This window comes from Pleurodeles waltl, chromosome 5, assembly GCF_031143425.1.
Source record: "Pleurodeles waltl isolate 20211129_DDA chromosome 5, aPleWal1.hap1.20221129, whole genome shotgun sequence".
Lineage (NCBI taxonomy): Eukaryota > Metazoa > Chordata > Amphibia > Caudata > Salamandridae > Pleurodeles > Pleurodeles waltl.
In genome coordinates this window covers 69,095,817-69,119,525 of record NC_090444.1, presented here as the reverse complement: position 1 = coordinate 69,119,525, position 23,709 = coordinate 69,095,817, and the positions used below count along the sequence as shown (strand labels likewise).

The window sequence follows — 23,709 nt, the reverse complement described above, 5'->3', positions numbered from 1 at the left end:
AACGCGGTGTGAAAGATAGGCTTAAAAAACAAATGTGACAAGCGCTCCAGGATCTTTAAGCAGTGCTTTGTTTGTAAAAGAAGGAGTGCCAGTGCCCACAGCTCTGCTCAGAAGCCCGCTGCCAGCGCTATCAAATGTCAGGGTGCCGAATACCAAGGTTGCATAGTCTTGAATCCGCCCCAGGCCTCTTTAATCCATTGGCAGGCACTCCATGCCCCTTTATCTCACTCCTTTCGGATCCTGCTTGTCCCTTGGTGATGTTTTTTCCGTCTTTCTCTTCTTCTGTCTTTCTCCTTTGTGTGTTTTTCCCTTACTTGCTCACAGGAAGTGTCTGAAGAGGAAAAATAAATGTTGTTCTCCGAAAATGAGTGACGGTGGCCCCCACTGGCAACCACAGGCTCAAATTAAGCACTGCCTTAAGGCTGAACTTAAGGTGCTATATAAAACTGCAAAAATAAAATCTCTATCTTCCACGGTGTCAGTGCCTTAGTTCCTCTCAGCATACAGTGTCTCTTGGTCGGCCCCACTCTGACACGCAGGCAGTGTTTGCACTGTAAGTCAATGGCCCAAGATGTGAGACAGCCCAGCCAGGCATGCATGTGCTGCTCGGCCCCAAAAAACAACTGAAGGCGCCAGATCCACAAGACGCTGGGTCGAACGCGCCTTCTGTATGTTTATTGGAGACACCACTAGCCGCTGGATCCATGTGGTAGGGTGAGGCCGGCTTGATCTCAGCTCACAATGTTTTCTTTTTGAAAGGAACATGGCATCCACATTGGTGGTCGCGCGGGGAAAATAGTAAATAAGTATCAACTAATTGGCTGTCGGCATAGCAACACAAGTGAGTCCTAGGCAAGGGCGGCTGCATAAAAAAATGTCTGACAGCACCTGTAGTACTGAACCTGCTGGATTCGTTTTATTTAAACAAATGCAGCGCTTCGTGATTGCACTAATTGGGTGGAACTCTAATTATGCGTGACTAATGCATTTTAGAGCGGTGATGCGCACACCTGCATTAAAATGCGTGGGTCTAACCCCTGATGCGTGATACTTGGCAGGGCTGTATACTATAGACAGCAAACACCGGTGCTCATCAGTATGAATGTTGACAGATGTCATAGACTGCACGTGAGTTTGGGCGGAGCCTGGGACCTCCGGTGGCTGCGCATCAGCGTGTCTTTTGGGTCCATGGAACCTTCTCTAATCGGGTCACTCATGGAGGATGAAAGTATCACAAATTGGAAAGGAGCGGAGGACCAAGAAACAGTTTTGATATTATGCATTTATCAGTGCTATTTTGCACAAACAAAAACAACCACTAAGACATTCATTCATATGCACTTTAATTGATAATTGTCGAAAAAAGTTGAACATCAAACAGAATACAAAGAAACACTCAACCTTTTCAGCCATCCCTTAAAGTGTTGTTTATTTTGTCACTGACACTGCACATGTGTGACCAAAGAGCGTAGAAAAAAAAGGCAGATACTGCCCCAACCACTGCCAGCAATCTGCCAGGGCATTCCCACGCCCCATGCGGGCACCCCCTCGCCTGACTGCAGCCAGTGTGCAGGATCTCACACCAGAGGCCTACCCAAGAGCAGTGGGCATCAGAAAACAAACCCCTAGGCTCTAGCTAGGCCCAGAGCGAGGACTGTGGCTGTTCTGTGAGAAAGGACTCTGTGCTACTCTCCCCTGGCAGTGCCCCCTGTGCTCTTTCTAAAGGCAATGTACCAACGATGCTGGTGGCAACGAGGGGGGTGAGGAGCCAGCACTCTCTGACAACATGCAGCCCTCCCTCTTTCCAAACACTTACTTCTGGACACTTTGGGCCATATGTACGAACACTTTTTCCCATAGACACAGAATGGGTAAAAACCTTTGCTACATCTGGCCCTTTATCTATCACGTTCTAAAAAAAAATCTCTTTCATTTTTTTTCAATGGTTGAGATGAGTTTAAAAAAACATCTTCATCCCTCCACCCCATGGACAAGGTCATCTTCCCTTATATTATTTTATTTAGGAGCTGAGGTGTGGCCACTCCTTACGCCGTGCGACCCAATAAAAATGAGCTGAATACAACATCTGCCCCAAAAACACACACATTCTGGGGGTCCTGGAAACCAAACCACAAGGCGAAGGAGTGGCAGAAGTTTTGCATTTGCTACTTAAATCATAAGAGCTATCTCTTTTGATGGTGCGCTTAATATCACTGGTCAGTGTGCCTTAAAATGGTCAGAACTTAAACAAATATGTGCTTATAACTGAGAGTAAAAAAACACCATTGTATCGCCTTTTTCTAAAACTTGTTCCAGCCTCTGCTTCGAATTTCTAAGTTGTTTGTAGCTGCAACAAAAAACCTAGAACAATGAAGACTTCCCTTTTGTGTTTTAACATGCCCCAAACCCCCAAACAAGAAACAAAATGTAGACTTGGAAACTGTTAAAAAAATATTAAAAAACTATGTTTTTCGGCAGAATAAGAAAAAAGGCAGAGACAAGCACATTTTTGTAATTTGGAATATGGGGGTGGGGGTTGCTCGGCTTTGCAGATTTGAGGTGCTGTCTCTCTCATCGGTGCGGTCATCAGTGGTCACCGGAAAGTCCACGCCTGATTCTTGTCACTAATGTTGACCTGTTCCTGAGAAAAAGAAAAGAAGTGTCAGGCCAGGCATCTCACTTTTAAAGTTGGAAGTCAAATATTTGCGCAAGTGGACCTTAGTTAATATGAATTTCGAGTCCACCATAATTTTAAGCATTGGGGCTGGAACATGTTGAATTCAAGAAAAGGTGCCCAGATTATCATAAGGTCCATCAAAAATTTATTTTTGCTGGTGGCGCTTGAAGACCACCTCACTTTAAAATGGGCGCATATGTAGCTGCCGGCGACAAGAACTCGCTCTTTGCTACCCCTGCTGGTGGAGGCATGGCATCTCCCCTAAGGATGAGGATTTCTCAGCCCTGCTCAAATCATGATTTTAAATGGAAAAAAAGTAACTCAATAATATAGCCTTAGAACCCGCCGTAGCGGGCTCTACCGGCTATTAAAGGCCCGCTCCCCGATTTCGGCGAGGGCATTTAACAAGGGAGAGGGACTTTAAAAGCCAGTAGAGCACGCTACGGCGGGTTCTAAGGCTATTAGAACATTCTGCCACTCAGGACAGAATGTTCTATTAAAAAAAAAAAATGTTCACGGAGCCCGAGGGGATTAAAATCCCCTCAGGCTCCGTGAGGCTTTGTTCACAGCTGTTGCTGTGAACAAAGCAAACATTGGAATGTTGGCGCTGCGGGCTTTTACCGGCCTGTAAAAGCCGCAGCACTCCATTGTTTTCAATGGAGCTACCAACATTCCAATGTTCTAATAGCCCTTAGGTAATCTTTTTATGCTTTAAGCAACCAAATTCATACGACTAAAATGTTTACTGTTGTATAAACTATTGGCCGAATTCAGAGTTTAGCGGATATCCAGTTCGCTTTACTACAAATGTGTTAGGATGCTAGTGCCTTGGAATGCACTTGTAGCCATGTGGCGGCGCTATCCATCATGTTTGTGACCGAGTACCCATCCGCTAAACTCTCAATCTGGCCCTATGTTCTTTTCTTTCCAAGTTGTCTTGGGCGTCCAGCTCTTTTTCTCCTCGCTGCTTTCAATTCTGCTTGTACTTCGACATATCAATTCTCCAACGTCATAAATTATATGAAGCATTTTGGCGAAAGTGCTTCAAAACTGAGTACTGTGGATCTGGGTCACGTGACACTTCACCGTCAAGTCCACAGCTCTAACACCAGCTCATATAGTTAAGGCAAGGGAAAGGTGTCATCTTATGGGGGGAAAACTGCCCAAAAAATGTGAAAAGGCAATCCATTTATTCATTCATTCATTTATTTATGTATTTATTTATTGAGTTTTATATAGTGCTGGCAAGACCCGAGGGTATCCTAGAGCTTTACAACATGGTAAGGCACTAACAGTCATTACACAATACAGTGTAATTGTAGTGTCAAGTGTGGAGTGATTGCAGAGGCCTTCAAAGAGATATGCATATAATGAGGTAGAGTTTCCAGGGTGAGTTAGGCGGTATTTCCCGGAGTTTAGGAGGAATTCCTTTAATTGTCTCTTGAAGCTCACAAAGGAGGGGTTAGTTCTGATATGTACTGGAAGAGAGTTCCGGATTTTGGGTGCGCTGCCCAAGAAAGAGCCAGAGAGGGGTTTTTGTTTATGTTTTTTGGGGAGGATGAGAAGAAGTGTGTTGGAGCTTAGATTTCTCATTTGACCTGCTTTGTGAGTTTAGAAGCGAGGTAGACTGGTTTACCAGTGTGTAGAGCTTTGTGGGTGAGACAAGCAGTTTTGAAAATAACAAAGAGAACAATTGAAAGGGGTACACATGCCTAGGATTGTTAAAGAGCAAACATTTACCTGAAAAGCACGTTCTAACCTTTTTCTAATTGCAGTAAATTCTTTAACAGAATGCTGTGAAATTCAATGTGCCCATGAGCTTTCTCAGGTGTACTACCCCATTTTTCCCAGAGATGGTATTCTACAGTCCAGGCATACATTTGACTGATTCTGTTGGCTGGTTTACCCTTTGTGACAAAGGTTTGTGTATGAGGGCTGGCTCTATTGGAGGCAGGATCCCACCTTTCCACATCCACCCCCTCTGAAATCAGAGGCAGGGAAGTGGGCCAAAATAATGACTCAATTACTTATTTTTAATATTCAATGCACTGAGCCCAGCTCTTTTGTATCACAGTCCTAACAGAACAAGGTAAAACTCCTCCATGGAAGCATGGCAGTGATGCTTACCCCTTGATACAAACAAAAAAAGAATCAAACTCCTCCTGTCTCACCACTCCCTGCCCATAGAGGGCGTCCTAGCCTTCTTCTTTAGCATACACTGTCTGACACAGCAGTAGTCTGCCAGAACTCCCAGCAGGGGATCAGGGAAAGACAAACTATGATGAGGAAGAGCAGTGTTCAATGTAATGAAGATTACCAGTAAGTAACTGGGCCATTAAAGTCTCTTCATAGTCAGTCATAAAAGAATGAAGGCCAAGTAGGACCAAACCAGAAACTAGAAATGGCAAGACAAATGGTTAATAGAAATAACCCGAAATCGATGCCGCCTTGATGGAGCGCTCTAAAGCACATTTCACAAGAGACAGGTGATAAAGCCAAGAAAAGAATGAGGGGTGGACCAGATGGCTGCATTAAGGAGGTATCCTGAGGATACTCCTCTACATTTGGTCCAGAAAGTTCCCATTCTTCTTGCAGAGCGGTCTTAATCCATCTTAGGCCTGGTTATATGTCACTGATGTTGCAAAACATATCCAGCAGTTTAATACAGCTGTTTTTGTCTCATGACCCTAGGCCAGGGTGCCACAGGGAAGAAAGAAGGACATGTACAAAAGAGAGAAACCTGATGACAAGAGCAGATAGTACTGACTTCATATTCACTAAGTGGGGTCCCTCCTTCCTTTGAGGTACTGCGCTTTGCAAAAATTCATGCATTGTGGCAGAACCTTGTCTTGGTTCGAAGGAAATGTGGAGCAGACCTTTGACATAAAGGATGGGCAAAGACATAGCCTAACCCTATCAGGGAAGATCCTGAGAAATGGTTCATGTTTTAACAGTACTCCCAACCCGCTTCCCTACCACGCTGATGCGATAGCCACCAAGAAAAAGTCTTGGCCAAGAAACATGCAAAAGAACATCCTCCTAAGACTCAATGGGTGCTGGATATACTGCATGACTAATGACTGATCTCAGGCATGCGGTACCTGCCCGCATTTGTACTGGTGACTGGAGCTGGGGTGGGACTTCATTCTCCAGTGTGCACTGAGCCCAGGAGGAGGGGCAGAGTCTTGGAAAAGTGCTTTTAAGCGCCATGGGACTCCTTCATGGGATGCACGCAGGATGCACTCCGGCATGTGACCAGGCCAAGACTGGGCCTGTGTCCTTGTGGAGGAGGCTAAGCTGGGCCCCCCTCCTTCATTTTGCACCAGGTATTGTTGGCTATTCTTTTTAAAGGCTTGCAACTAATTGTGTCTTTCTGAAATGAGGAAGCATACATCCTCGGATCCCCCTAAAACTGCCCCTGGGACTTGTCGCTCTCTTCTCCGTCCTTCACCACCTCCCCTCCCCCCCACTAGCCCCCCGTGCTCTTCTGGCCTCAGCAGCTGTATCAATTACTGACACAAGAGTCACTGACACGTCTGTTAGTGTCCCCATTGTGGAGCTAGAGGAGGGCACAACCTCAATCTCATCCTCGTGGAGCCATAACCTGGGGTCAAGTGGGTAAAAGGAAGAGAGCTGAAGTAGGAACTAAATCAAAGAGGCTGCGACCTTCCACTTCCTCTTCTTGCAGGGACACCGGGCTAGAAGATAAGGACAAAACTAACAGGCATCTTGGAGGAATTTACCGAGTCCTTGAGGGCCAAGTCTGAACCAATCTCCAATTGTTTGGGGCAACAGACTCAGAGCTTCATAAGATGAACTCATTTTTTGTTGCCCGGCCGCCGGTGGTTGTGCAGCCTGTTGTGCCTCCAGCTGCCTCATGTACACGGGCCATGATTCCAAGTTCCTCGACTAGTTCATCCGAGTCCACCGCTGCAGTGTTGGTAGGAAGCAACCCCGTAAACAGTGGGTAAATCAATCTAGGGTGGCCATGAATGAGCATATGGGACTGGACACTACATCAATGAGTGGGTCAAGGGGAAGTGAGGGGGAAAAGATATTGGTGAAGTCAACAGAACTTCTGAAACTTTGATAAACACCCCTCGGCATCCACCTGAGTGTACTCTGTATATAATAATTCTAAAGGATGTGCCGACTTTACCAACATCCATAAAGAAAGACTATTAAGCTCTGAACAATAAGACAACCAAATATGGTTAAAACACTCCGTAATCAGCTGTTTAACTGGACTCCAATTCCAGGACCTATTCAGGTGCTGCCTCTGGGATACTTCTATAGGCTCAGGGTCCTCCCACTTAACAATGCTAAAGCAAACACCACCCACCCTGTGATTGATAAGCCAATTTACAGTGTGGAAGTTCGAAATTCTTTTGAAGCTTTGGCCTCGCTGGAAGATCTGGACTGACTTTGTCCAAAATTGGGACTAGAATTCCAAAATGGTCCCATTATTGATGCAAAACGAAAGTGGGGTCCATAGAGGCTGGGGGAAGAGGTGATCCCTCAGAGTGGTTCTGTGGTGGACCTAACTGACCCTAGGGATATACTAAGGTGGACCGTAATCAAACAACAAGGCCTTAGGGTTTTGTCTTGAATCATTACCGGTATCCACCTTAAGTTACTAAATCCTGACTGGCTCGATGCAATTAACGCCGTTATTTTTTTTTTTTTTGCAAGGAACTTGGGGGTTATTCCAACTTTGGAGGAAGTGGTAATCCGTCCCAAAAGTGACGGTAAAGTGACAGATATACCACCAGCCGTATTACGAGTCCATTATATCCTATGGAACTCGTAATACGGCTGGTGGTAAATCCGTCACATTTGGGACGGATTACCACCTCCTCCAAAGTTGGAATAACCCCCTTGGTCTTTTGAGGATTTTTGCGATAATCATTTTTCTTAGCCATCCTGCTCTCTTTAAAACTAAATGGTTTCTCAACTAGAATAATTCATTTTACATCCAATTTTCAGCTGGTGTTATTGCAGATTCTCTACTCGTTTGATATTACTTTGGTTAATTTTTATAATAATATCTTCGAGACAGGGGTCACAACTGTAAATTATGATCTTGACAAGAATCTGACGAATTTTCAAGACAGCCATGAAAAGGAGACACTAACAGTCTGGGCAGGGTATTTTAATATGAGATTGTGTGTAAATAGTGAATCTTCTGTCTATGGAATAAGAGTGCGGGAGGGGACAGGTGATTTACACTCCCAGCACACCTTTTTGGGGTGGCCTCGAACAGGGTTATAGTATCTAGGGTGGATGCGGCATCTCTTCCCTCTATTTATAACGGGTCCAATATTGGAAGTGAGATTGACTTTATTTTACTGTCCTTGGATCTAACTGTATTATTTTTGGAATATAGGGGGTCATTACAACATTGGCGGTAAAAGGCACTTATTGCCGTGCAGAAGACCGCCAATACACCGCCGCGGCCATGGAATTCCGCCACAGCTATTATGACACACATCTCGGAATCCGCCGAAATTCAGTCACCCACACAAGTCTGCCACACCAAAGGTCAGTGTTAAACTGTCGAAAACAAAACCTCCACCTCCACGCCAACAGAAACACGCCCATGCTATTACAACCCACGAATCCAAGCGGCGGCCTTTCAACTGCGGTATTCCATTGGCGGTACACACCGCCGCGCTCAAAATACACACACATCTCCAAAACACCGCCACATTGGACAATTCCAAATACACACACCTGATACACATACACACACCACCCCCACACACCCAACACAATATAAAACACACACCCACATCACCCACAAACCCCTACAACCAAAAAATAGTTACGAAGGCCAGAGAGACAGCACAGAATAGACAATCCCACCACACAGAGGCACACAACACCATCACCCACACAACATCCACGCACAAAACACCACACACCACTACACATCACCACACACATCAACACTCACACCGCCCCACACATCACACACACCACCCCATGGCACGCCAAAGACACCCCCGCTTTTCCGAGGAGGAGCTCAGGGTCATGGTGGAGGAAATCCTATGGGTAGAGCCACAGCTATTTGGCTCACAGGTGCAGCACACATCCATAGCCAGGAAGATGGAGCTATGGCGCAGAATAGTTGACAGGGTCAACGTTGTGGGACAGCACCCAAGAAATCGGGAGGACATCAGGAAGAGGTGGAATGACCTACGGGGGAAGGTGCGTTCAGCGGTCTCCAGGCACAACATCGGACTGGCGGCGGACCCCCACCTCCTCCCCCACAACTAACAACATGGGAGGAGCAAGTCTTGACCATCATGCATCCAGAGGGCCTCGGAGGAGTCGGTGGAGGAATGGACACTGGTAAGACAAATCTTAACTATCATATCCCCCACCCTACCTGCATGCTATCATACACCCCCACCCTCACACCCTCCCCTATCACCCCAAATCCTCAATAATGTACTAATAACACAACCCACTCATCCCAACACCAAGCCCTGCATGACACAACTAAGCATGGTCACCCCTCACCAAAGCATGCTCACTGCACATAGCCAGAACAACCCCCTAACCATCATCACACAAGCCCCCACACAGGAATGCTAGAACTGGGGTACACAAACACCCACCTATTGCACACCATCACACACACACACATGCAATAATCATGCTCTTATGCCCCTGCAGGATCACGAAGGACCGTCACCACACCGGAGGGTCCAGACATCTCCACTCCACCCACAGAAGAGGCCCACAGTGACGATAGCAGCTCTGCCCTACTGGAGCCTGATGACCAGCCCGGACCATCGTGGGCCTCGGGACAGTCGGTTCCCCTCGCACAGGCACCGCCCAACACTGACCCTCCACCCTCTGGTAACACCAGCACAGCACCCACCCAGCGGGCCCAAACCTCCGTACCCAGGACAGGTCAATCAGCTGTGTGTCCACCACTACAGGGAACCCAGGATAACCCACCACCCCAACAACAACAGGGACCTGGGGGCAGTGGTAGTGGGCACACGGTCCAGGGGACGGAGTCACAGGAACACAGGGGAACTGGGAGGGCTGCTGTGCGACAGGGGGCGGACAGGCCAAGGGAACCCACTCTCCACGAGGCCCTCTCCTCCATCATGGGAGCATACCACCACTCCCAGGAGACGATGGCGACGGTCCTGGACAAGTTTCAGGAGACCCAGCGCATGCAGGACAAACTGTATTTGGGGTTCAGGGAGGAGCTCAGGACCATCAGCTCCACCCTGGGCACCATCGTAGGGGTGCTGAAGGACATACAGCAGACCTTGAGGGACACCGTGGCACTCCAAGGGGCCCCTGACACTAGCCAGGACGATGAACTGCCCACCACCTCCACCGGCGCTAGTGGACAGGACGCCCCGCCACAGGACCACCGCAACAGCACCCCACCCCCTGCAGACGGACAACCACCACGCAAATGGTCCCTGAGATCCAGGAACAGGACAGAGCAAGATGGCAAGACCCCCGCCAGGAAATGACACCACCCTGATTGTCCCCCCACTGTCTCACTTTGTTACCCTGTCCATACTTAAACTGCCCCAGCTCCACTTCCTATGCCCAGATGGGCAGTGCACCTGTGAGACTAATAGACTGGACTCTGCCATGGACACTCCTCCACCATCACCCATCACCATTTTACAACCCCCCTCCATTTTTGAGCACTTAAATAAACACCCTTGAACCACAAAACATTCTGGAGTCAGTCTATGATATAGTAAAATGTATTATCAATGACATTGTCAAAAAGCTTTTATAGTTGTTAAGCCAACATACCAATGTCACACATCACAAGTCCTTGAAGGATGCATGCAGATGACACACATTGGTAACCACACCTGTGAAACCGTAATGGAAAGGAACAACTCAGTTACCAAAAAATCCCAGTAAATTACACACAGGATAGAGTAAGACGTGTGACAGTGAATGTAATGTAAAAAAAGAAAATGTTCTCACCTGTGTGTCACTGGAAATATTGCTGTATGACTGACTCCCTGTTGTCGTTGTCTTCTTCCTCAGCTTCCTCCTCATCACTGTCCACAGGCTCCACAGCTGCCACAACACCGTCATCTGGACCATCCTCCTGCAGAAAAGGCACCTGGCGTCGCAAAGCAAGATTGTGAAGCATTGAGCAGGCGATGATGATCTGGCACACCTTCTTTGGTGAGTAGAATAGGGAACCACCTGTCATATGGAGGCACCTGAACCTGGCCTTCAGGAGGCCGAAGGTCCGCTCGATCACCCTCCTAGTCCGCCCATGGGCCTCATTGTAGCGTTCCTCTGCCCTGGTCCTGGGATTCCTCACTGGGGTCAATAGCCAGGAAAGGTTGGGGTAACCAGAGTCCCCTAATAGCCACACACGGTGCCTCTGGAGTTGACCCATCATATCAGGGATGCTGCTATTCCGCAGGATGTAGGCGTCATGCACTGAGCCAGGGAACATAGCATTAACCTGGGAGATGTACTGGTCTGCCAAACAGACCATCTGTACATTAATCGAATGATAACTCCTATGGTTCCTGTACACCTGTTCACTCCTGTGGGGGGGGACCAGAGCTACATGGGTCCCATCAATAGCACCTATGATGTTGGGGATATGTCCCAGGGCATAGAAGTTACCTTTCACTGTAGGCAAATCCTCCACCTGAGGGAAAATTATGTATCTCCTTACGTGTTTCAGCAGGACAGCCAACACTCTGGACAGCACGTTGGAAAACATAGGCTGGGACATCCCTGATGCCATGGCCACTGTTATCTGAAAAGACCCACTTGCAAGGAAATGGAGCACTGACAGCACCTGCACGTCAGGGGGGATTCCAGTCGGATGGCGGATTGGTGACATCAGGTCTGGCTCCAACTGGGCACATAGGGCCAGATGCAGGAAACACTTTGCGACTCGCAAACGGCAAAATCTGCCGTTTACGACTCGCAAATGCGTGTTTCCAATGCAGAAATGCATTCTGCGAGTCGGGACCGACTCGCAAAATGCATTTCAGAATCGCAAATAGGAAGGGGTGTTCCCTTCCTATTTGCGATTCCTAGTGGTATGCAATACCATTTGCGACCGCATATGCGGTCGCAAATGGTGTCGCAGTTACCATCCAGTTGAAGTGGATGGTAACCCACTCGCAAATTGGAAGGGGTCCCCATGGGACCCCTTCCTCTTTGTGAATGGACCCCAAATTATTTTTTCAGGGCAGGTAGTGGTCCAAGGGACCACTACCTACCCTGAAAAAATACCGAAACTAAAAGTTTCGGATATTTTTTTAAGTGCAGCTCGTTTTCCTTTAAGGAAAACGGGCTACACTTAAAAAAAAAAAACTGATTTATTTAAAAGCAGTCACGAACATGGAGGTCTGCTGACTACAGCAGGCCTCCATGTTTGCGAGTGCCCATAGTCGGTATGGGGCCGCAATTTGCGACCCACCTCATTAATATTAATGAGGTGGGTCATTGCGACCCCATACCGACTCGCAGACGGTGTCTGAGACACCGTACTGCATAACATTTTGCGAGTTGCAAATAGCGAGTCGCTATGACTCGCTATTTGCAAGTCGCAAAATGTTTCTTTGCTACATCTGGCCCCATAGTTCCTGGATTGTGGCACGGTCAAACCGGTAGGTGACGATGACATGTCTCTCTTCCATTGTAACAGGTCCACCAGCGGTCGGTACACCGGAGGATTCCGCCATCTTCTCATATTTCCCAGCTGACGGTGCCTACGAAGGACAACAGCGAAGAACCAGTCAGTATTCCTCCAGGTATGTACCCACAGTTACACACAAGACTACACCACTCACAAAACCCTTCCTGTATGTGTGTTGAGTGTAGGCCTAGCTATGTGTGACGCAGTAGTAAATGAAGCCACGTGGGCCCCTGAAATGGTGGCTGCCTGACCTCTAAGCTGGGACAATTGGATTGTGGGGTAACAGCGCTGGCGTTGCACACCGTCGCGGTAGGCGGTCGTAGACCGCGGCGCAATGCTGCATTGGTTAACATTGGGCCCTATGGGTCCCAGGAGTCAATGAACAGGTGCGCCGGCGGTGATGATGCACCCCGCCGTGGACGTCACCGCCATTTTCTATCTGTTCAATCACTAGATACCTGACCTTCGACAGGAGAGGACCTACACTGCAAGTGCTGCTGTGACCTCGGTCTGGAAGCGACGATGGCTGCTGCGTCTGGGGAAAGGGCCCTTGCCTTCACTGCACAGGAGTTGGAGAAACTGGTAGACGGGGTCCTCCCCCAGTACACGCTACTCTACGGTCCTCCAGACCAACAGGTTAGTACACAGGGAGCACGTTGTATGGCCTAGGCCTGGGTGGAGAGGGCTGGTTGGAAGAGGGAAGGGGGCAGAGTTCAGGGAACATTAATGCATGTGCCAAATGGCAAGGGTAGGGAGGGGAGACACTGACATCTACGGTGCAGTTGGTAATGGCTTCTCTTCTTCCCTTGTGCATGTCATGTAGGTCAGCGCCCACCAGAAGAGGGACATTTGGCGTGCCATCGCCAAGGAGGTCCGGACCCTGGGGGCCCACCAGAGACGGGGCACCCACTGCCGTAAGAGATGGGAGGACATTCGCCGCTGCAGCAATAAGACGGCGGAGGCTCAGCTGGGGATGGTCTCCCAACGTGGGAGGGGTGCCCGTCCCACCATGACCCCCCTGATGTTCAGGATCCTGGCGGTGGCCTACCTGGAGTTGGATGGGCGCTTGAGGGCATCACAGAAGATACAAGGGGATGATTACACTCTCATTCTGCTGACTTTGCGCGTAGTGGAGGGGTCTGGGTGGGGGAGGTGGGCTGTGGGTGTCCCTAGGCCAGGGCGAGTTAGGTAGGCAAGGCCCCTCCGTAATGTAGGCCATGTGGCACTATACCCCACCTCAGCAGAGTGCCAGGACGAGGTACAGTTGTCCCTGTGGCATACATGTGCGCAGATGTCCACCATTGCCATGTAGGCCATATCCCAGAAATTGCATGTGCAGAGGGCAGGAGCACGGCGTAATGCAGGGGGCTGCTGCGTCTGTCTTGTCCGCCAACGGTAGCGGTAATCCATGCACTAAAACTCTCTTTCTTCTGTCTCCCCCCCTTTTTCTGCTCTCCCTGTCCTTTTGTACATCAGCATCAACAGGCGGAGGTACAGTGGCACCGGAGCACGAGGGAGCTGCATCCCACATGGCCATGGAGGGCCACACCACAGACTCTGAATGCATCAGTGGGACGGAGGGCGAGGGGAGCTTCAAGTAGGCCACCGGATAACCAAGCAGCGACACGGACTCGTCCGCCGATGGGGGCTCCCTTGTGGTGGCGGCACCATCTGTGCCCCCCACCTCTACAGGTACAGCCGCCACCTCCCCTACCAGCCCCGCCCTCCTAGCAGCCCCTCAGCGTTCGCCCCGTGCCCGCTCACCCAGGAGGGTGGGCATCACCTTCGCCCCAGGCACCTCAGGCCCTGCCCCAGTCACCCCTGCTGCCCTCAGTGAGGAGGCCATTGACCTCCTCAGGTCACTCACTGTTGGGCAGTCTACCATTGTGAATGCCATCCAGGGTGTAGAACGAGAGTTGCAACACGGTAATGCATTCCTGGAGGGCATTCATTCTGGTCAGGCTGTCCTTCAGCGAACCCTGCAATCTCTGGCCTCAGCACTGATGGCAGCCATTGTCCCTGTGTCTAGCCTCCCCCTCCAACTTCCTCCACCCAGACCCAATCTCCTGTACCCCAGCCCATCCCAAGCACACCTACAGACCAGCATGCACACAAGTCAACACACCCAAGTAGCTCAAGCAAACATAGGCACCACACACACCACAGGCACTCACGCAAGCCTCACCCACGTACAGACACAGCAACATCCACTGCCTCCACTGTGTCCCCCTCCCCCTATTCTCCCTCCTCCCTCCCAGTCTAGTCTACACACACACCTGCATGCACCACATCTACAGGCACCATGAATCGCACAAGGACACCCAGCACCACAAGCCGCTCACCTGCACTCACCACCTCCACTGCCATTTACACGTCCCCTGTGTCCTCTCCCAGTGTGTCTGTGACACCCCCTCCCAAAGTACACAAACGCCGGCAATCACTCACCCAACATGGATCCACCTCACGACAGCCTCCAGTACCTGCACCTGCACCCAAAACACCTAAAGTGACACCTCCGACACCCACCTCCTCTTCCTCCACTCCCAGACCCCCTCCAACTACCCATCCCAGTGTTTGTCAGAAACTGTCCCTCTGTAAAGTTGACCTTTTTGCCCCCACCCATTCCAGTGGTGCCTGTTCAAGGTTTGTGGAGTGCACCGGCCACCAGGGCAGGCAGTAGGACCCGGAGCCAAGGCACTGGCAGCCCACCCCCTGTAAAGGCTCTAAAATTGGAGAGTGGACGACGGGACCGTGTTAAGACTCCTGGTGGGAAAACAACTGACATGGGTTCCAAGGGGATTGGAGAGTCAGCTGTGACTCCACCAAAGGTGGGGAAGGGCCAGAGGAAGTCTGCCCAGCCTGTTGTGAGTGTCACGGCGGAGAAGTGCGCCATCATTTCCGGCGGTCGACACACAACCGCCAGCACCGTCGTCACTGGTCAGGAGACCACCGCCAGAGTCACAGCCCAGGAGGGCCCAAGTATCGTCACTGGTCAGGAGACCACCGCCAGAGTCACAACCCAGGAGGGCCCAAGTATCGTCACTGGTCAGGAGACCACCGCCAGAGTCACAGCCCAGGAGGGCCCAAGTATCATCACTGGTCAGGAGACCACCACCAGAGTCACAGCCCAGTAGGGCCCAAGTATCGTCACTGGTCAGGAGACCACCGCCAGAGTCACAGCCCAGGAGGGCACAAGTATCGTCACTGGTCCAGAGACCACCGCCAGAGTCACAGCCCAGGAGGGCTCAAGTATCGTCACTGGTCAGGAGACCACCGCCAGAGTCAGTGCCCTGGAGGGCCCAAGTATCGTCACTGGTCAGGAGACCACTGCCAGAGTCAGTGCCCAGGAGGGCCCAAGTATCGTCACTGGTCAGGAGACCACCACCAGAGTCACAGCACAGGAGGGCCCAAGTATCGTTACTGGTCAGGAGACCACCGCCAGAGTCACAGCCCAGGAGGGCCCAAGTATCGTCACTGGTCAGGAGACCACCGCTAGAGTCACAGCCCAGGAGGCCCCAAGTATCGTCACTGGTCCGGAGACCACCGCCAGAGTCACAGCCCAGGAGGGCCCAAGTATCGTCACTAGTCAGGAGACCACCGCCAGAGTCACAGCCCAGAAGGGCCCAAGTATCGTCACTGGTTAGGAGACCACTGCCAGAGTCAGTGCCCTGGAGGGCCCCGGCTGCCACAGCCCCACTGGGCAATGATGGAACGTCATGCCACACAGCAATGCCAAGCGTAGAGAACATCATGCCACACACCAATGTCCGTAGCAGAACCGCCATGTCAAAGCACTGTTGAACAGGGCAAAGACCGCCATGGCAAAGCACCGTTGAACAGGGCAAAGACCGCCATGGCAAAGCACAGTTGAACAGGGCAAAGACCGCCATGGCAAAGCACCGTTGAATAGGGCTAAGACCGCCATGGCAAAGCACCGTTGAACAGGGCAAAGACCGCCATGGCAAAGCACCGCTGAACAGGGCAAAGACCGCCATGGCAAAGCACCGCTGAACAGGGCAAAGACCGCCATGGCAAAGCACCGTTGAACAGGGCAAAGACCGCCATGGCAAAGCACCGCTGAACAGGGCAAAGACCGCCATGGCAAAGCACCGCTGATCAGGGCAAAGACCGCCATGTCAAAGCACCGCTGAACAGGGCAAAGACCGCCATGGCAAAGCACCGCTGAACAGGGCAAAGACCGCCATGGCAAAGCACCGTTGAACAGGGCAAGCACCGGGTAGGAATGAATGGCCCGCCACATCAGGCATCCTTATCCCATGTGCAGCTGGGACAGTGACAGGTCAGGAACTTTCACGGGGAGACTCATCCAGTCTGGGCACCAGTCCCCCCCAGTACCACGAGAGACCTGCATTTACTTGAGTGACTGTGGCTTTGCACTCCCCAGGATGGAACAGTGGGCAACCCACCCACTGTAGAGACTTGAGAGACTGTGGCTTTGCACTTCCCAGGATGGCACAGTGGGCACCCCACCCACTTGTGAGATTTGAGGGACTGTGGCTTTGCACTCCCCAGGATGGCACAGTGGGCATCCCACCCACTTGTGAGACTTGAGATACTGTGGCTTTGCACTCACCAGGATGGCACAGTGGGCACCCCACCCACTGTAGAGACTTCAGAGACTGTGGCTTTGCACTCCCCAGGATACATCAATGGGCATGGAGCCCCGTTGTGGATCTGGCTTTGCAATCATCCGGGTGAGGTGCCCCCCCTTCCCTTCCCCCTGAGGTGCCTGTAGTATTTCTATCTGATGCCCCGGCAGTGTTCTCTCCGATTGTGGTCAGGTATCCTTTGTGGGCCTCGCCCATGCTTTTTTGGACTGTTGGTGCACGGACATTGTTGTGTACATATCTGCACTACTTCTCGTATTGTATATAATTCTGACTGATTTTCAAATAGATATCTGTATATTTTTGTATGACATGTATATTGCCACATTACAATGTTTGACCGAATTTCGCATTGTCTTTTCATTCTTCCGGGGGAATTGTGGGTTGTTACTGTGATTTTTGTGAATGCATTGGTGTGTATGTTGTAATATGCGAGGGTGGGGGTGGGGGTGTTTGTTGGGTGTCCCCCTAACTTTTGCCTCCCCCCTCCCCTATGTCGTAGGTGCAGTACTCACCGTTGTCTTCGGCGCCTACGTAGCTGTTGGTCGTAGAGGAGCAGAAACACAAGGGCAGGTAGTATTTGGAGGTCCGGCTCCATGGAGTCCTCGTGGGATGTGTTCAGGTGAGCGTTTTCCCATAGCAAAAGCTGTTTCCGCCGTGTTTTTATCCACGGAGAATCCGCCCCGGAAAAGGTGGTGGATTGGCGGGTTGTAATACTGTGGGCGGTACATTGTCTCCCGCCTGTCTGTTGGCGGTGACCGCTGCGCTGCTTATTTGCACCGCCGTGGCGAGCGGTGTGTTAAAGTGGCTGTCTTTGTTGGCGGTTTCCGCCAGGGTCATGATTCCCTTTTTTGGTCCGCCGGCCTGTTTGCGGTATTTCCGCAGCTTTAACACCGTCCGCCAGGGTTGTAATGACCACCATAATGTTTTTGCCTCTTGTGCAAGTGACCATGATCCACTTGTCTTGGTCCTTGATTAATGCCTTCCGGGTTATAGGGAGAAGGAGAATTTGCCACTAACCCATTCACGTAACAAGAGTATTAGGATATAATGTGACAGAATAAATGAGTTTTTTTTATGTATAAGCTTAGCCAAGCAATCCCAATATTTACCTCCTTTGAGGAATCCCCAGAGAATATAGCAGCATCCTTCGGTGGCGATTGTACCTGGATGGCTAAGGGCCTGACTCTTAATAAAGCTTCTAAAAAGCCACCACCACTAGGATGGTTCAATTATGCCTGTACATCTGCTCATAAGAAATTAAAATCAGCATTGTCCAAATCTCCGCGCTCCAAGGAAGATGTCTGGTGTGCAGGAAGGTTTGACAAGGATACCCTCGAGGCCAGGATAATAGAGCTTAGAAAAGCAGCATGGGGAGTTAGAAAAGGCAGCTAAAGTGAGGGATAGCACTGCCTTTTCAAAGGTTGTTAACCAGCATTTTTTGTCTTGGTATGAGAAGCCCTCAGAGGTCACTGTTATTTTAGCTGAAATATGGGTAGACCATTTCAATAATATTTTCAACCCAGTAAATAGGGATTTTACCATAAAAAACAGAGAAGTAGAAGGTTGTACATTTGAGATGCTTTTTAATCTTAACAAGACGTTAGCAGTTAGGGATGTAATTGTTGCTATTAATAAGAGGCCCTCGGGTAAGTCCGCCGGACCCCTTGGTGTGCCACTGGATGTTCACAAAGATAATATCCCCTTTTGGGCCCCTATTTTAACAAATGTTTTTGAGGCCGCTGTCAGGGGAATCTTGTTCCATTCTGTGGCGAAGCAGTAACTGTCCCCTTATTTAAAAAAGGGGATGGACACTCTCCATCCTGTTGTCCCCCAATCTCCCTTCTGGATAGCTTTTTTAAATTCTAGGCAGGGTCTTGGCAGCCAAACTCGGGGCCTGGATGGAGGAAATCCAGGCCTTGTTGAGAGTGCGGTATGGGTTCCACCCATGGGTAGGTACGGTGAAACAGTGCTTGAACCTCAAGTTGATTATAGGTATTTATGTCAAGGCCAGGAGGAGATGCATTCATCTTGAGTTTATGGACTTCTCCTGTGCCTTTGACTTGGTGAACAGGGTGAAGCTCTGGGACATTATGACAAGGATGGGATTTGATCAGCCATTTATAGGTTTACTTCAACAGATGCACTGGGATACCATAGCTAACACTAGATATGGAGCAGATGGTGAACTCTCCCCCATAATTAAATCCTCATTAGGGGTCCGGCAAGGTTGTATGATGGCCCCTTTACTGTTCCTTATTTACAGTAATGGCCTTGAACATTATTTGTCCAATTAAGTGAAAGTCCTACCCAAAATGAAATCCTGTACATTACTAGTTTCACTCTACTTGAAAGATGCAGTTTTCATCTCAAAAACTGAAAATAGTCTACAACTCTTTTTAGATGCATTTGATAGTTTTATGAGGGAGTTGGACCTTAGAACCAATCTTAGTAAATTGTTTGCAATGAGTACATGTCCCAAAAATGCCAAATCAACACTATTTTAAGGGTGGAGGGGGGCAGAAATACTTAAAGTAAAAGTTTTCACCTTTTTATATAGGCTTTTCCCTAGATTCTAATTTAAATAAGAACAGTTTATTTAATGCTAGGGCTACCCAATGCCAAAGAGCTGTAGAGTCGGTATTTAGCATTGCACATTGGCATGGGCATACGCCTATACAAGAGCTGGTTAATATCTATAGAAGTAAGATTATTTCTCTGGCGGTTTATGGAGTTGGTGTGTGGGGGGTACTAGTGTGTGGGTTATCTACAGCAGGTGCAAAACAAATTTCTGCATAGACTCCAGGCAGTCCCTCATTCACCACCAGCCTTTAGGTGCTACTCTGAGATAGGCCTGGTCCCCATGTTGGATAGAATTAAGCTGTCTCTACTTCCCTGGCTTAGAAGTTGGGGTAACCCGGAAGCGCACCTTTCGAGGGAATTGCTGGCAGATTGTCTTTCTTGGTCAATGCCATGGCTGTTCTCTGGATTAATTATGTTATGAATGGTTTTATAGGTCTAGGCCTGCTGGAGCTTTTGCATAATCCAGGAAATGTAGAGAACAGACTAAAGCCACAGGTAAGAGAGTTGTTCTTGGAAAGCCAAGGAAATCTTCATCAGGAGGACTTCGACAAATTGTGTTCCATCACCCATTATAATCTAATCAAATTGTCTCCGGGCTGCGAGTTTTATTTGACCTCAGTTTTTAATGGCAATTCTAGGTTCTTATCTCACAGGATTCCATTTTAACATGTTAAAGTTTTTAGTGGCATTAACTAGGAAGGTTGATTGAAGTTCAACTTTACCAAAGTGCCCGTGTCTTAATGTCTCTTCTCAAAACAACACTGCACTTTACTCTTTTCTGTGAGTTATATTCTTTTGCACAGAGTTCTTACTTGGTCCTAATTCCAAATTCTGTGTTCATCTAAAATTAGATCACATAAGGAGGCTCTAGTCTTTTTGCAGTAAGTAGTATGGAACAGTGTGTTGCTGTGGTAAATTTTGTACGTTGTGCCCTGGTGATCAGAAACAAATATAGGACCATGTTAATTATTCAGCAATTTGATTTTTAAGTTTCTTACTTATCATGATGTTCAGCATATCTGTTTTTAGTTATGGTATTTTCACCAATGGAATAGTTTTTAGTCCTATGTTTATGAAGTTTTTTTATGTGCGTTTATGCAGTCGCGACTCACACGAAGCAGAAGGGGCGGGCGGCGCAGGGGATTTTAAAACTTACCTCCGCCGCCGCACCTCTCCATCTGCTCCTCTTCTGGCTGCAGACACAGGCTCCCAGCCTGCCCTGCAGCCAATCCTGAAGCTGCTCAGAGCAGCGCTAGGATTGGCTGGGAGCGCCCGTGCAGGCTCTCTCCAGCCCGACAACTGTGTTGCTGGTCTGGAGAGAGCCCTGTGTGCATATGTGATTGGCTGGCCTGAGATGGCCGGCCAAACACACATGCGCTCTGAGGGGGAATGCTGTGCATTCCCCGTCACTGCGCGCCACCCAGTGGCCCCGCCCCTTTTCCCAAAAAACCATAATAAACAAAGTTTATTATCGTTTTTTGGGAAAAGGTTTGCAGCTGCCGAATGAGTGAATACGTTTTACTTTAATCTTTTGTGTAATCAGCATTATGGGGGTCATTTTGAAAACGACTGAAGCACCGCCAACAGGCTGGCGGTGCTTCCAGGCGTATTACGACCGCGGCTGAAGTGCCGCGGTCGCACCGCTGGGGCCGGCGGTATTCCGCCACTTTTGCCCCAGTGGTGATAATCCGCCTGGGCAGCGCTGCTTGCAGCGCTGCCCAGGGGATTACGAGTCCCCGCCCGCCAGCCTTTTTCTGTCGGTTTGCACCGCCAGGAAAAGGCTGGCAGAACGGGGAGTCGTGGGGCACCTGGGGGCCCCTGCACTGCCCATGCCACTGGCATGGGCAGTGCAGGGGCCCCCTGACAGGGCCCCACGCAGCTTTTCACTGTCTGCTATGCAGACAGTGAAAAGCCCCGTCGCACGGCCGCAACACCGCCGGCTCTATTTGGAGCCGGCTCCTATGTTGCGGCTGTGATCCCTGCTGGGCCGGCGGGCGGAAACCAGGTTTCCGCCCGCCGGCCTCACGGGGATCTTCAAATGGCCGCAGCGGGGGTGCGGCCACATTGGCGGTCAGATCTTGGCGGGCGGCAGGTCGTAATGACCCCCAATATGTTTAAGAACAAAAGAGAAATGTGACAATAAAAAAAAAAACAATGCAGCGTCTAAACTGAGAAATGATATGTAATGAGTACAAATGTCAAACATTAGCAAATACCCTGACAAAATAATCGATTACTTAACTGTAGATAAGAAAAGCAGGCTATCCATTTTTTGAATTAATTTTAAAATTCTGAAAATGTACAAATTTACATGAAATGAGAATCTGTCCAATTTTGTGGCACTCAGTAAGAAAAATAAACGCACTCCAAGAAAGAACTTCAGTAAAACAAAGCAAAAAATTACAAATAAACTTGAGCCATTAATAAAGGTTGAACAAAAATAAATTCAGTCTGCACTTTTCTACACAATTCTGGCAATTGGAGTTTCCAATCTTAAACAACAACACATGAAAACAAGATCAATGGAAATGAAGGAACTGATTTTTTAATTTCAAAATATCACTGAACTGAGGTTTCAAGCCCGAAGAGCCAATTATTAGAATAGACTTCAAATGCTCATCAGATAAATTTGCTCAATATTTGGACTTGACATACTTCATTTTTGAAAACATTTATTCACACAGGTACGTTGTACCAAAAACTGATACAACCCACAAGCAAATCACTTCAAATTTGGAAACTGCTCAAGTTACAAAGATTTATAAAATTGGACCAAATTTCCTTCTTTATAGTTGTCTTTCAGCATGTCATCTGATTAAAGATAAATCATTTCCAACTGAAACTGACTGAGTGTTTCAACATTGGAGTCAAATGGATTTAGCTTTATTTCATCTATTTTTCCATCAAGATCAGAAAATCGTTTCTGAACTTGTTTTTGAAAGTCCTTAACGACTTCTTTTCCAAATGACGAAGGAAATTCTGCTTCACATTCTTCAGGAGATGTTTCACAACATGGGTAATGAACCAAGTTATGAACTTTCACCTGTCCTTCAAATAGCATCAGTTTTGTCCTGAATTCTTTGACATGCGCAAATAGATCACAAATTAAATTGGATTCACCTTGCAACTTCAAATTCAATTGATTCATATGGCCTGTCAAGTCTGCAAAAAATGCCAATTTCCAAAGCCAGTCAGTGTTTGATAAAAGTGGTTCTGGTGGAATCTTCTCTATGAGAAATGAATCGATTTACTCACTGAGCTGAAAGAACTGGGATAGAATTTTACCACAACTAATCCATCGAACTGCTGTGTAACAAGACAAGTCAATGAACTCAGAATTAGTTTCTTGCAGAAAATCATGAAACTGGTGAACATTAAGCCGAAGAGACTGAATGAAATTTACTGTTGAAACAACAGGTTTCAGGACACAAGACTCATCTACACATTTTCTGCACACTGCTTGTTGATGGATAATGCAATGCAGAAAATGGGCTTTGAGAATCCACCCACCTTACAGGCTTTCGTGATTGGTCTAAACAAGCCTTTCCTCACCCCAGTCATGTTCTTTCTTCCATCAGTTGTCACGCATTGCAGTTTATTCCACTCCAGGTTGTAGACAATACAATACAAGAAAATAGAATGGCATTTATAAGGCGCTCAGCGACACCCAAAGAAGTGTCCTGGCACTAGCAGCAGGACCACCCTAGAGACAGGCCAGCTTCCTAGACCACCGACCTAAGCATTGAACAGGCGGGTCTTCAAGCTTTTCCTAAAGATCCTGTCCGAAGAAGCAAAACGAAGGATGGACGGAAGCAAATTCCAAAGTTTTGCTGTAAGAATTGAAGGCTCTCCCACCACGCCTAGCCCTAATGACCCTCGGGTGTACAGGAACCTTCGGGAGGTAGACCTCAGGGGTCGACCTAGACAATAGGTCGTGAGTCTGCATCTCAAATAATGAGGTCTCTTGTGCTCTAAAGCTCTGTAGGCGAAGATAAGTGCCTATAATTTGATACAACTGATCACAGGAGGCCAGTGCAGCTGGCGGAGATGAGCTGACACCCATTGACGTATCAGGACCTTAAGAATGAGGCGTGCAGCAGCATTCTGGACAGTCTGCAGCTGCTGCAGTAGACAGGCTGGCAAACTCGAAT

At 48.8% G+C, this 23,709-nt stretch overlaps 1 protein-coding gene across 4 annotated transcripts in view; it reads right to left on the bottom strand.

Moving 5' to 3' along the window:
- Window positions 1–1,326: 1,326 nt before the first annotated feature.
- The window catches only part of TRIM54 (tripartite motif containing 54), a 192,502-nt gene continuing 170,119 nt past the window's right edge, over window positions 1,327–23,709 (bottom strand). For all 4 annotated transcript variants that reach the window (XM_069233587.1, XM_069233590.1, XM_069233588.1 and 1 more), the window contains one exon: window positions 1,327–2,641. In XM_069233587.1, coding sequence (XP_069089688.1) covers window positions 2,625–2,641 — 17 coding nt within the window. In that variant the 3' untranslated portion in view covers window positions 1,327–2,624. The remainder of the gene's footprint in view (window positions 2,642–23,709) is intronic.